Source organism: Drosophila montana, unplaced genomic scaffold (genome assembly GCF_035044405.1).
Source record: "Drosophila montana isolate Dmon_TW-CO22-7 unplaced genomic scaffold, ASM3504440v1 contig_3833_1, whole genome shotgun sequence".
Lineage (NCBI taxonomy): Eukaryota > Metazoa > Arthropoda > Insecta > Diptera > Drosophilidae > Drosophila > Drosophila montana.
The window spans coordinates 1,541,919-1,556,341 of record NW_026998704.1 but is presented as its reverse complement, the minus strand read 5'-3'; the positions used below and the strand labels follow the sequence as shown (position 1 = coordinate 1,556,341).

At 38.5% G+C, this 14,423-nt stretch overlaps 3 protein-coding genes across 3 annotated transcripts; 2 read left to right on the top strand and 1 right to left on the bottom strand.

The window, feature by feature from the left end:
* Positions 1-515: 515 nt before the first annotated feature.
* LOC135437845 (uncharacterized) lies at positions 516-1,031 on the top strand. Its single transcript, XM_064695921.1, has one exon. It carries the CDS (start codon positions 516-518, stop codon positions 1,029-1,031), a length of 516 nt encoding a protein of 171 aa, XP_064551991.1.
* Positions 1,032-1,749: 718 nt separating this feature from the next.
* On the bottom strand, positions 1,750-4,692 carry eIF3b (eukaryotic translation initiation factor 3 subunit b). The gene is made up of 4 exons (XM_064695648.1): positions 4,497-4,692; positions 4,055-4,370; positions 2,394-3,946; positions 1,750-2,333 (listed from the first exon to the last, which is right to left on the bottom strand). The coding sequence occupies exons 1-4, from the start codon at positions 4,609-4,611 to the stop codon at positions 2,245-2,247; spliced, it is 2,073 nt and encodes a 690-aa protein (XP_064551718.1). The 5' UTR covers positions 4,612-4,692; the 3' UTR covers positions 1,750-2,244.
* A 796-nt stretch (positions 4,693-5,488) lies between these two features.
* Positions 5,489-12,919, top strand: Spred (Sprouty-related protein with EVH-1 domain). The gene is made up of 7 exons (XM_064695843.1): positions 5,489-5,995; positions 6,757-7,189; positions 9,858-10,035; positions 10,103-10,271; positions 11,187-11,266; positions 11,322-11,397; positions 11,465-12,919. Exons 2-7 carry the CDS (start codon positions 7,170-7,172, stop codon positions 12,232-12,234), a joined length of 1,293 nt encoding a protein of 430 aa, XP_064551913.1. The 5' UTR covers positions 5,489-5,995; positions 6,757-7,169; the 3' UTR covers positions 12,235-12,919.
* Positions 12,920-14,423: the final 1,504 nt, after the last annotated feature.

Here is a 14,423-nt window from a genome sequence, read left to right as displayed (position 1 = left end):
AAACAGCAATAACTTTATATTTAAATTGTATATGTTTCAATAAATACCAAACGCAATGATTGATTGATTAATTGTACTATTTGTATTTAGCAGCCATATTCATTAAAATACATCTATTCCGATCTTTATAAATCAATGAAAAAAATGCTGACTTCTATGTCCCTATTTTGAAACAAGATAAATACTAAATAAATGATCAAGCAAACTCTGGATGGATCTCAGGAAGGCCTTATAACTGATTTAATGATACAGAAACAGAAAGATAGATGGACCAGACTGTTTGTGTACTTCTTTCTCCTGCAAGTGTATTCAAAAGAATATTATTTCGATTCCTTTAAATATTCCTAAGTTAAGTAGGCTCTAATTCCCATTACAAAAAAAAAATTATGTTATGTTTTTTAGTTACAGAAGAGTTAAAGATGAAGTATTGAACACAGATCAAAAAATATATTTCATTTAAAATTTTCTTTTATCATTTAGTTTACCTATTATTTGACAGCGAAATCCAACCAAATATGTGTTTTTTTGGCTTCGTCACGCGTGTCCTGGTTATCATTTTTGGCGTTATACTGCCGGCTCGCCACACGCAGAATGCGCTGGGCGAGGAGGAGCTGAATGCGTGGGCCAAGTACTGGGTTGTCTATGCGTGGCTTATATGCATTGAGTTAGTAGGAGACTCAATGTTCAATTGGCTGCCATTGTATGCGGAGGCGAAGCTGCTGATCGTGCTTTGGGTGGTCATTGCCGCGCCCCAGTCCAGCGTCTGGGTCTTCGATGAGGTTTTGGATCCACTTATGACGCGCTACATGCCACAGATTGATGATTTGCTGCGGCGCAGCAAGCGCTATCTGCTGGGAGATGCCATGATCCATTCATCGGAACTATGCTATCGCAGCCTGGACTCAATAAGCTCCTTAGTATCGCAGATTTGGCTAACGCCTATTTCAACGCCAGATAACGATTCTCATGAAGTGCTAAACACAGCCACCGAGGCCAACAATCCGCAGTTTCCCGTGAAAAACTTTATGTAATTATTATAGAAATCTTTTCTTGATCCAACCACTGACGACGAAACGCTTGATCTTGCGTCATACTCAAATTCTTTGGTGTTGAAGCAAACAGAGATTCATTCGAACCTCTCGCCGCCGGGATAACCGATTCGTTTTTAGGATTGCACTGCAGACCGATAAGAATATACTTTTAAATTTTAGAAAAGAATTCAAAGCGGTATATAGGGGATTTGGATTCTCTGCCAGGGTTCTATTTGCTTATTTGAATTGAAATATATTCTAACTGGATTGGAGAACAAGGAAAGACTGTTATCCTTACGGACGATTTAATGCTTTTCACATGTGGCAGATGTTGGATATGATAACCTGTTATAAGGAATTCTTATTTTTATTGGCAATTTCTAATGTGGCAATATAATATACTGATCAAAAATATATATTGCAATTCTTTATAAATCCCTATTTCCAACTTTTTGCTTTTATAAAATCTATACCATTGTAATTAAATGTCTACCAATAAGAAAACAAAAATCTTTTCATTTCGAGCTCTTATCTTTCCGATGCTTTTCAAGTTAATTAAAATGTAGACCATATTCTTAGATTTTTGGGTTTGGCTGGCTCTAGGCCCTTAATTTTTTTACCTATGCAGACACTAATGCCGAATCGAATTTAAGGGCTTTATCAGTATATCTGTTAAAAATTCGTAGCGAGCAAAAAAACGTTTGAATGGGAACATAGATTCGAATGGTAACTGGCTTTTATTTCAGTTTGAGTTTTTGGCCCCCCTCCTCATAAAAAATGTAAATGTACACGCCGTTTCGTTTTCCTTTTCTTTTTGCTGTTAACATACAAATACAATGCAAATTTACTTCTAATGGCTGACAATGTGGTCTCGGACATGTTTTTTGTTGGGTGTGCTCGATTCTATCCAGTTATAAAGTTGTTCGTGAACTTGACTTTAGTTAATATAAATTTATGTGACGTTACTTTTTTGCTTAAGGATCAAATTTATATAGATATAAGTAGTGTATGTATATGTGTGCATATGTATGTAACGCAAGCTATTTAATATGGTTACGATTAGTTGCAATATTAATGACGCGATACGTGTTTGCAAAAGAATCCCGACAAGTGGAGGTTGCCGGGACGTTGTCACGTTGCGTCGCAAGTCTGAGCCACCAGCTTTAATTAATATGAAAACAGGGGAGGACGTGGGCGCAGTGTTGGGGGTCGTCTACTCTAGCAGGGTTATTTCTTCCTTGACTAAAAATTCAACAACTTCCTCATCGACTTCATCAGTTTCCAAATTATCCGTATCCACATCTGCAAAATAAACAATAAAACCTTTAATCACAAGTTCACATTTGGCTGTAATTAACATACGCCCTCTGAGCATGACGCGACGGCTCTTCTGATCCTTCCACTCTGCAATGCGCTTGTTGCGGTACTCCATGAAAGTCTCACGCAGCTGTGAGCGCTTCTCGAGCAGCTCCTTGGAGGCACGGGTCGAGCGGAGGCGATCTTTCTGCTCAAATACCGGATAGTACTTCTTCAGGTTCTTCTTTATCTCCTTCTGCTTCTCTTCACTGAGAAGCGTCGGCGGTCGCGGGCGCCAGAGGAACTGGACAAAGTTCTTCAAAATGGTGCGCTTGATGATGCGACCCTGGAAGGTGTACATGTTGAAGCCCGTATCCTCTTTGACCTTCCAAGACGAGACGCCAGTAACGACATAGCGACCAGTTGGATCCCATTCTACCTCGGAGGCGCGGAAGTGATCCGGTGATGCGCTGATGATGTAATCATTGGTTGTATCAACAAACTCAAAGGTGCCCATGGTAAGATTGGCCATCACTATGAACTGGCCACGTGGCGACCAGAACAGATGAGTGCAAGACTTTTTCTCCAGGCGTTTGACCAAGCTTGGCTTAACACCCTTGTTGACCTCGTAGAAGCTAACGTTTGAAGAATTGGGCTCGCCGTGTATAATGGAAAACTTGTTACCTATGGGCTCCCAGGCAAAAGCGAGGATAAGCTCGCGTATCTCCACTGAATCCACGGGTACTTCCTTTTCACGCATGTGAAATATCTCAAAGTTGTAAAACATGCCCAGAAACTTGACATCCAACTCCTTCTTGTCCTTCTTCAACTTAGAGTAGCGATCAACCTTGACGCATAGATAATCGCCAGATTTTTGCCAATGAAGCTTACAGTCGGCCACATGGAAGAGGTTCTTGTTGCGTGTCTCCCGCTTTTTGGGAATCTCCATTAGCGTCACGCGTGCGGGTATCTGATTCTGTTCTTCCACCCAGTAGGCAATTACGTTGTCCGTAGGCGACCACGAGAAACCGCGTATGCCTGGAATCTTGATAGATTTCAAATCTAGCAAATAAAACGATGGTGTCTCGTAAATGTGTATCGAGTTTTCGCCCATGCGTGCCACAAATTTGTCATCGTGCGACCAGCGGAACATTGACAACACTGACATCCCATCACCCACAAAGGAACGCTTCTCAGTGCCGGTGCGTATGTCCCAAATGATGATCTTTTGGCCGGTGGGCGTCGGACCATACGTAACCAAATAATTTTCGCAGGGCGAAAACTCAACGAATTGAGTGCCAGGATGCGGAAACTTTTGAATCTTTTGGAAACTGCTGCCTCCCCAAATGGCGACTCCAGGTTTGTGAAAGGTGACCACATACGTGCCCAACGGAGACCACTTGACAAAAGTATCAGTAAAACGTTCACGCGTCTCTAGCTCAGTAGGTTCTGGGAGACTATTCTGCCAGAAGCCAACCTGCACGCAATTGGGCGCTGTCTCTGCCGCCACGCAGTACTGATCGTAGGTATCGGGATCGTTTATAAAATTGTACAGATCGTTCTGTACTTTGAAGGGCTGCACCGTTGGCGGCTCCCATTTCTCCGGTATATTTTCATACCTATTAAGCAATTGCAGGCATTAATTACTCGTTATCTTTTTAAATAGTTCCTTTACACATAAGAATATATCTTCTTATCTGTTTAAAATTGGCTAACCGACAACTTACTTTTGGAAGTCTGTAAACAAATTGACAGCAAAGGTGTAATTCTTGTCCAGACGATGGTTGTTCAGCTTCTTGACCGCATCCTCAGCCTGGCTTGCGGTCTTATACTCCATGAACGCATAGCCCTTTGTCTTGCCCTCCTCATCGACGGGATAGACAACGTTGACAATTTCACCGCATTGAGAAAACAGCTTGTTGATAACCGATTTTAGTTTCTCGAGGCGGCTCGGCTCCACTTTTGGCATGTTGTCGACCACAACGACACTCTCGACACCATCGGCCTCCGATGGGCGTTGCGCCAGCATATCCCCAAGTAAATCTACAATATTATGGGCATTATTGCAATTGTCATAAAATTAACGCTCAGATTGAGGTTATGTTTGTTTTTGCAATAGTCGGCGGTGGCTTGTAGCGCGTGTGCTGCGCTGGCAAGACCCAAACTTGCCTTCATCGCTGATATTGTCCACAAAATTGGGAGGATCATCGAAGTTTGGCTCCTCGGTGTAGTCGCTATCGTTTGCATCGGCTCCCGAATGCTCTTCACTTTTCTTTTTAGCCATTTTCAGCGATTTATTTGCGAATTATATATGGCAGCCAATTTCCCGCAGTCATCAAACACACACACGCACATAAAAAAGGAAATGTTAATGCTAGAGATGAGCGATATTTACTTATCGGCTACTTGTAACAAGAGTGTCAATCTACCGATACATTTTTTACAGAGCTGTAAAAATATACATAGTTACAGCGACAAAATAACAGTTACTTATCCAGAACACAATGGTAGTAGGCGTTAACTTCTGACTAGAGTTCCCCGCGTTTCATATTTCATTTCGTACTACAACAACGTACTATCTAAGACTACGTGTTCCTGTTGGAAAATGCAACAAAATCTAAACCCTCAAGTCTTATTTAAAACGATGTTTTTAGGGAAACTCCAGAAACTTATTAAAACAGATTAAAATGAAAAAATTTAAAGGTTTTGGAAAAATTTTATTTTATTTTTTACCTTTGTTATATAATGAAACTAAACTGAACAATCTCCATAAATTCGAGTTTTATTAATTTAAAATATTATATTAGAAACGGTGAATGTCTTAAAGCTTAACAGCAGTGACATCGTAAAAGTATTTATATATCGATAATACTAGCGCAGATGTAATTTAAGAGTTAAATATTGTCAGAAATTTATTAGTCGTTTGTCCAATTATCTAAAATTCACTGCCTACGATAAGTTCTGTTGGTTCATTTTTGAATCCAAAAAATATTTTCGATAGTTTTTCTATGACTTCTTTCTATCTGTTAATAACAATTCTGCAAATGTTACTCTAGTTGTCGATGTTATGTTAAGTAACATCTCGTTTGGAATTTCATTCTTTTTTTTCGACAAGAAGAAGAGTCAGTAGGTGTAAAATCTGCATAAAAAATAATAAAAAAGAATGAAAAATTATGCATTTAAATTAAGTGAAAATTCGATATAAATATTAACACATAAAAGCTTTAAACCCGAAACGCGAGTGAAAAATTTCCAAGCAAACGCAGTTGCCATCTGAGATCAGAATTGCTTTTGTGTCCAAAGAGACAAGTTGCAAAAAGTGCAAAGAATAGAAGAGATTGCCACAAATAAGTGGTATAATGTGTCTGCCACTGCAGAAACGTGATAAACGGTATAAAATGCGAAAAGCTGTTATCCAATAGAGAAAAATTCCGATACACCACGTCTCCTTCTCTGCTCCGCACGCATCCGCGCCCTCACCTGCCACCTCCTTCACGGTCGTTATGTCTGCGCTAAGTCAAATATCCAACATATACTAACCTAAATTCGCAGTGCAAAAAAAAGTAATGAAATAAAATCAAACAATAGCAAAGCACATGCCGTCGTAAACATTTACTATGGCGAAAATTGCAGCAAGAAAATAAGTATTTATTGCAAATAATGTGCTTGTATGTGAATATAATATAAGTATGTCAAAAGCTGCAGGATAGGCAATAAAAAACATATATACATATTTGTATGTATTTATATATACTATGTGTATACATGGAGAATCGCCCAAAAAATGTTCTACCTCACTTTCTGCGTGCGTGTGTGTGTGTTACCTTTTTTTGTATATGCGCAAGCGACGCTCTCGTAGCAAGCAAGTGAGAATCCAAGAGAGTGCTCCACACAAGCCAAGAGAGACCAAAGCGCCTGTAGCCTTGATAAAATATATGAATGAATTGTCATTCGCAGCGCAAAGTGATTTATATATTTTCAGGCTTTGGTTAACAAGATCTAAGTCAAATGAATGTGATATAATCCTATTTGCGTTTTTAAACAAAAGTTATATAGTTAAGACACCACAATTTTGTATACAACTGTTTTGTTGTTGTTTTAGCTGGGGCTGGTGCGCTCTCAATTTCAATACAGGCTCAACCTTGCGTGCGTGCGCTCTCTTGCTCATTTTGAGATGCCTGTTACATCTGTGTTGTTGGAAAAATTCGGACATATATTTGCTCCATGAAGTTTTTCCACAGTGTTTGTCTACACGCCCACATAGTGTGTGCAAGAGTGTGTGTGTGTTTGCGAGTGTATTGAAAAAGTAAAAGTCGCCCGTTCGTCGCCGTCTGCTGCTCTCTTGTTATTTCTAAAAGAACTTGCTTTCATAAAAAATAATTTTTAATTATTTGTCGATTTAATTTAATATAACGGTTTTGCTCTTTAGTCGTAGCTAAAATCGGGAGCAGTACTTAATGCGTTTTCAAACAGTTGCAAAGCAGTGGCGTCGTCTTTCATATTGTGCCAAAAGAAAGCTAACGAAACGAAAAGCAGAGAAAATAAAAACAACAAAGCAACGAAGCGCATCACCTACAACAACAACTCGGCTGAAAAGACCAACAATAAAAACAATACTAGCTCTCCAGATATCTACAGTCAACTAAACTTCTAAGCCTCAAGCCAGCGTAACTGTAATACTTACAGTTACTTTTTCTGTTGTTGTTCTCACTTGTTTTTCGGAAGTTTGTGCAGCAGCAGGCTCTGAATGTCTTTATGCTTTAATCATGGTGTATTTTGCCACCAACAAGAACAACACCGACACTATACGCTGCTATATTAGAATCTTTCTGATTACAAACCATGACAGAAGGACATGAAAGGTAAGTGAACCTATTTAAATATACTTATGTATAATCTAATATTTAAGTCAAGCTTACAGCGTTGCAAGACTGATGTAAGGGGTGTCTTTGTATGTGTTCTAATTGTTCCCGCTCCCAATTTAATTTACACAATTGCTGCCAATTTAACAAGCGAAAATGCAATTTAATTGAACTTAAATACTAACAAATATTTCTGAATGAAAGACGGCGCTAATCAAGCTGAAGAAGCATGTTGGGTATGAATGAAATGTGACTCATTTGTCTGGTCAATCTAAGGCACGCATGCATATATACACACACATGTACATGCATAAGACTGTATATACATACATATGTCTATCTATTGCGAACGCCGTGTCTATGTCTCCACATAGTCTGTCTGTCGCCACTTTTAATGAATGAAATGGAATGCCAGCAACTATCTTGTTTTTCTAATTGTTTTTCTTGCTGTTTAAAGCGTAGCGCCCCATTGGAAATGATGTCACTCGCCCTGCGCGTTTCTTTGCTTGTTTATGTGCCGTATATTGAAGCATTTACAACAGACAGACAGACACAAACACAATCGAAGAAGCCAGTGGCTAAAGCTAAAGCTATAGCTAAAGCACTTTTGTAATGCTATTTGAATGTACCAACGTCTGCGCAACAGCAACAATAATAACAATACACACACACATTCAATAGCACAGCCAAGGTTCTTGTAGTTTCATTCATGGCTTGCTTTGGTTCCTCTACTTGCTGGGAATTGTTGGTTGAAAGAAGAAAGCCGATAATTTTGATTTGCATTCTGCATTCAATTTCCATTCATTACTATAACAACATTTACTTTTATGTGTGTACGTATAAGTGAATAGTCCTGTCAACTCGTTTTTAACTAAATCAATTGCTTTTTAAACACATTTCATGTGGACCAGTTCTTTCATATTTAAAGCTTGTCGTTGCTGAAGTCTCCAGCCCTGTGCGAATGCATACATATACCACCACAAAAATATACATATTTACTAAAAGGTTTAGAATTGTGGGTGTTAGCAAACTATTTGCAGCGCTTTTATAGGTAGAAAAATACCTCAGAATAAATGTTGCTAGATGGGCTTTAAAAGCTCTCAAGCTAGTTGCAACTGTCGCGCATAACATAACTTAATTTCATAAGTATGTTTTGTACTAACATTCATACTTACATGTTTACATTCTTCATATGCAGATCATAGACAAATGCTTAAACAATTGACAGCGACCAGCTCCCGTTTTTTTGTGCACACACTTGCATTTACAGACACTGGAGCCCGATTCTCTGTGCCTCTCTCTTTCCCACGCATGCGCGCTGTTGGGAGTGTGTCAATTGAGGATTTTGTTTCTGACTTGGGACTTTTAATTTTTGCTTGAGGCAGGCTTTGTGTCATGTCTTAAGCGGAGTTGTTGCTGAATATTCACACACGTCGTCTGTGTGTGTGTGTGTTTTACCTCTGTTTTATAAATGCACATTTGCAGCTTGCAATGTGGCAACTCCAGTACAACTTTTTATTGACGTTGCCACTAGGGCAATCAAAAGCTCTTTTCAAATTCCATGAATGCATCTAGGGCAGCCCTGGTAGTAGAAATTGTAAAGAAAATGCAATTCATTCATGGCCTGACAACCGCATGGACATCCTTGACCAGACATGCTGACGTGTGCTTTCCACCTTGAGTACGAACGATGCATATACATACGTATGTACATATAAGTGCGCCTTGTCGCGTTGCAACCTGCTATGGCTGCCACTAGCTAGTCCTTGACACAGCTATGACGTCGTTTTTGTCTACTTTGGCAGACGCTGTGCGTGTTCATTCTGTAAAATTTGCCAAATCTAGGACAAATGTGTGTATACACTCACACACACACAGACACAGATACAATCAAATAGAGTCAGAAGCGACGGGTTACCAACTCCTCCCTGAAAGCTTTTTTCATTGAGTAAGTTTACGCTTAAAACTCCATTTCAAACTTCTGCGCAGGTCGTGAGTTGCTTTGTTCGCTTGTTGGTCCGACTTGTTTTGGGCCTGTATTCGCCCTACTCCCAGCTCATTTTGCGGTAGCTGCGTTTTTCAAGAATGAAACCCAAAATGGAAGTTTCACAGGTTCTTAATTCAAATATTTTTGCTACCCTTAATATACCACATACATGTATGTACTACATATATGTACGTGCGGAGATAACACATCAATGAGCAAACGCTTCTGTGTGTGTGTGTGTGTGTGTGTGTACGTGTATTTTGAAAGGAAGGACCTATAATTATTTTTAGTTCATTTAGGCTTTGTCATGAATAAAAGCGACAGGTGTGCAGTTGGAGTCGGCAAGGCCGCTCTGCTATGGCTTCGTTGGTCGAAAATTGAATTAGCCCAATTACTTGACACTTTTAAGTTATCGCGCTAGGGATATAGACGAGAGCTGCTGCCACAGGCGGATGCAGTCACTCCGGAGCAGCAGCAATGGCCACAGTATCTTACCGTAAATTACGCTTAAAGCGCACGTTTAGCAGGTGCCTATCGATACAGATCGATAACGATTACTCCTACTTTCAATTGTTATTTAATATTAATTCGTTTATGCCCATCGATTAGAATTGACTATGATTTCACAATTTTCAAACTCTTAACTGTTTTTTAATTTGTTGTATTTGTTCTACATTGCAGCGACTTCTTAGTTACAGTACGCGCACAGGTAATGACCAGAGACGAAAGCACAGAAGGCTGGCTACCTTTGGCCGGGGGTGGTCTGGCAAATGTTTCAATACGCAAACGAGCTAGATTATCCCCATTGTCATCGGGTCATGACTACATCATCTATGGGCAAAGAATCTCTGATCAAAGTGTAAGTTAGAGATCATCATCATCAATAAAATTAAGCTTGATCCTATTTCTTGTGTTTTCATTTGCAGGTTATTTTAAGCTGTGTCATCAATCGTGATCTAAAGTATTACAAAGTAATGCCCACTTTTCATCATTGGCGCGCCGGCAAACAGCGCAACGGTTTAACTTTTCAAACGGCTGCCGATGCCCGCGCCTTTGACAAGGGCGTCCTTCGCGCCTATAATGAACTAATTGATGGTATGCAGTTTTCCACATTTTTATGGCCCGAGCCTCCCCATTCCCATTTAGCTGCATGTCGCTTAAATAACACTCTCAAAGATGTTTTCTATCCTTGCTTTTATTTCAGTTTAGCATATACTAATATAGTTTAAGTTTTCTTATCACAACTTGGCTAAGCGTCAGTTCTCCATTAGACGTTGCATTTAGAATTTTTGCCTTCATTAACTAATGCAAAATTAATGTTTTATGCTCTTTTTTAAAACTTGCTACAAAACAAAATTATCAAAACTTAAAACATTTATTGGAATTGTGCAATTTGTTTCAAAATTACAAAATTACAAAAACCAACCATTAAACAAAATTAACATAATATATATTTTAAACGAAATTGGTAAGTGTTTAAGGAGGTTTCTTTTTAAAAACTATCGTGTGTGCGCTGCTCTTTTTTGTAACTAAACTTGAATTTAAAATCAATTAATTAATTAACGTATCGTGTTTTTTTTTAGCCGGTTGATTTGTTTTTAAACACACTTCCTTTTTATAGTGTACATACTTTTTCATTTGTCTATTATTGATCTAGCCATCTAGCTGGTCTGTTCATCTGCTTAAGCAAATTTTCGAGCTAGAGCTAAAGAGACAGAGAACTGTCGACATCATTCAGATGTTTTGTTGTGTTCCATTGAAAATTGCAGCGCTCACCATAATTTGTAGTATTATTCACATAGATCACACCCATGAAAATAATTCGTAATCTACAATTGCTTAAACACACTATCAACTGTACATGATACGCTGTTTTCTTTAAACTAATTTACAACGCTCTCTTAAAGCTTCACATTTGATTTGCTGTGTGCCTTGAAATAAATTTAAAAGATTGTTATTTTAAGCAATTTGATATAACTAACCATTTTTTATATATTCCAACACACGTAGGACTGGCCAAATCAAATCCCACTATAATATGCCCGCCGTTGACCAAATACGATTCGGTTGGTGAAGATGATGTATTCATGGTGAGTTCGTAACACAAAGTTTCTTAAAACGTTGCTAATTGTTGACAATATACAGACCCTGGACTTACCTGTGGAAAGCGAAAGTTTACAAAAGATACATTCAAGCCCAGAAGGCAGCGAAAAAAGTCACAGTAATGCATCCAAATATTTTTCAAATCTCGCAATTGCACTCGAAACTTAATTGTTCCATTCTTGCAGAAAGCGTCAGCGACCGACATAAGGATAGCTACAGCAACAATTCCGATTCAGAGAAACTACCAGCGGCGACCATACACTACATATCGACGGATAAAACATCAACGGCTCCGGGCACCGGCAGCGGCAACAATGCAGGCGGCTCAACTGATGGGCCGCAGCCGCCACCTGCCGGTCAGATTGCGCCTAGCGAGAATTACTCTTATGTAACGCTGACAGCTGTTCACCATGACTATAACTACCCTGTGGTGGAGCAGCCAGTGGGCGCACAGGTGTTGAATGCGCGCCGCGAGTCGATCACTGCGGTAAAGAAGCGCAATGCTCTGGAGGCGGCGCAAGCGATGGCCGCTGCGCAAACGTCGGCGGCATCCGGAGCCAACAAGCCGTTGCACAAACCCAATGTGTCGGATATACTCAAAAAGGAGACGCGCCTGCGGTGCCGCTATTGTCACGAGCTTTACAGCGAAGAGTTTAATAGGCGTGGCGCCTGCGAATATGCACCGGATCCATTTCGCAGCGGCTACGAGTGCATCTCGGGTATGGGCTGCGCGCGCTGCATGATCTATCACTGCATGAGCGATGCGGAGGGTGAGACGGCGCAGCATCCGTGCGATTGTAGCGTTAGCGAGGCGGGCTGCACCAAGCGCTGGTTGGGCCTGGCGCTGCTGTCCCTGTTCGTTCCCTGCCTGTGGTGCTATCCACCGCTGCGTGCATGCCACTTGTTGGGCATACATTGCGGCGTGTGCGGTGGCCGCCATAAACCGCATGTCTGACATTTGGAGGCTAGATTGCAAGGACAGTACGATGACGACCCTAGCACCAGGCCCAGAAACCAGCATTTGCAGGCCGACGAGCAAAACTACAAGAGCCAGCTGCTGCGACTAAAACAGCGCCAGTCGCAGTCACTGTCGCAGCCGCAGAGGCATTTTTATAACTGGGAGCTTTCACACAGTCTCGGCGCGCCGCAGCACCATCCGCCGCAGCCTTTATACCTGATGCAGCCGCGCAGCAGCAAGGCCGCCCAAAACGACTATGGACGGCTGATGTTCTAAAAGAACGTCGAAAACAGCTCTTACACCATCTTTCGGTTTATTGCCTGTTTGTTTAAGTTTTGATCATTTTGTAACTCCATTTGATTTGCCATAATTTATTGTACATATATATGAAGATCAAATAACGCACAAACATACACGCATACGCACACACACACACACACACCAATTTATCATTTATAATTGTTTTTAAGTGTAGAGCTGTCACTTTATTATAGTTTTGTAAAAACCGGGCTATTTGTTTATATATATATTAAATTTACGTATCATATGCTTAATGAATAGTAATTCTTTTTAGTTCTTTAAGTTTTTGCTACTTAAGTTTTGTTTACAATTAAAAATTGGAAAACAGTATTAAGCCAAGGCAAGGCCCGAAAGTTATGCAAATATACACATTTGTGCGTAATTCCAATTTGTTTATAGTTTTAAAGTAAGAACAAAGCGCAAATGCGAACAACAAATATTGTTTAAAAAAAAAAATAATAATAAAAACAAAAAGAAAAAGAAAAATTTAAAACTAAATACCCCAAGTAAGAATTACAAATTGTTCTTAAACCTTTCGAAGCGGGCAACGTTAATTTGCAACAACGACGTTTTCAATTGACCAATTGATCAAAAAAGTTCATTTACCAGCCATAATTGTTTAACAACTAATGTTATATTCATTTCGATTTTAAATTAAAAGAATGTTTTTGGCTCTTCTTAGGGCTCATGAAGATTCAAAATATTTCTTTTGCAAAAAAAAAACAAACGTTTTGTTTTAATTTTTACGTTAATACAGATAGTTAAAAAGTTAAAAGGAAAAAAAAAATTGTACGAATTAAAACGCAACCGTTGCAATTCTGCGTTTGCGTCGCTTAAATCAACCTATAAATAAAAACAATTTGTAATTTTTCCATTACAAATGAGCGATTTGGTTTACGAAACCCAATAAATATTATCTCATTTGTAAATGGGGTTATCACAAAATACTTAAGTGTTTAAAAAAAAAAAAAAAAATGTACTATGCAGTTATATATATAAATGTGAAAAAACGTATTAAAGAATGCTAAAATTGAATACTTATGCAAAAATGAAATTAATAATTATAAAAGCATTAATTTATTTCTTACTATAAATGCATATTTATTCAAAAATAAGCTATGGGTTGTGTTATACACATTAAAAAAAACCAACAAAAAATATTAAAAAAAAAAACCTTAAGAAAATAGGCAATTGTTACTAAAATGCAAATGCAGTATCTTAAAATATAAATGAACGAAAGTTGTTTCGATCAAGAAACCTACCACAAACAAACAAAAACTTTGAACAAAGAACAAACACTCAACAAAAAGTACAAAATGTTAAATATACATGTATAATTTTAAATTACTTTTTATTATTTAGTTAAAGCTACAATAATTTTAACTTGTAAAATGATCCAAAAGCATGCCAACATACAAAAACATATAAAGTATATATTAAATGTATTTCAAATTTTAACTGTCCATAAACAAACGAAAATGTATGTTCAATGTAAGCAAAGGAAAACCAACAAATCTAGGAGTCAGTAACAATAGCAAACATTTCGCTACATTATTTATTAAAAAATTCTCACAAAAAATAAAAAAAATATTCTAGAGATTAATAGTTAATGGCAGCAATTTGTTAAACACCAAACAAACATAAGAATTTTTCAATCAACCCTTTGTTTATATACAATACATAAAATGAAAATCACATAAATTTATGCATAAGAAGCCGCATATAAAATATGGCATACAAATTAAACAAAATAAATGATATATTTATTCATATAAATGTATTTGAAATGTGAAAAAGAAAAATACAAACCAATAAAACACAATTTAATAAACAATTACGAAAAATATCCTCATTACGTCCGTCCGGCAACTCGCGGCAACTACGCG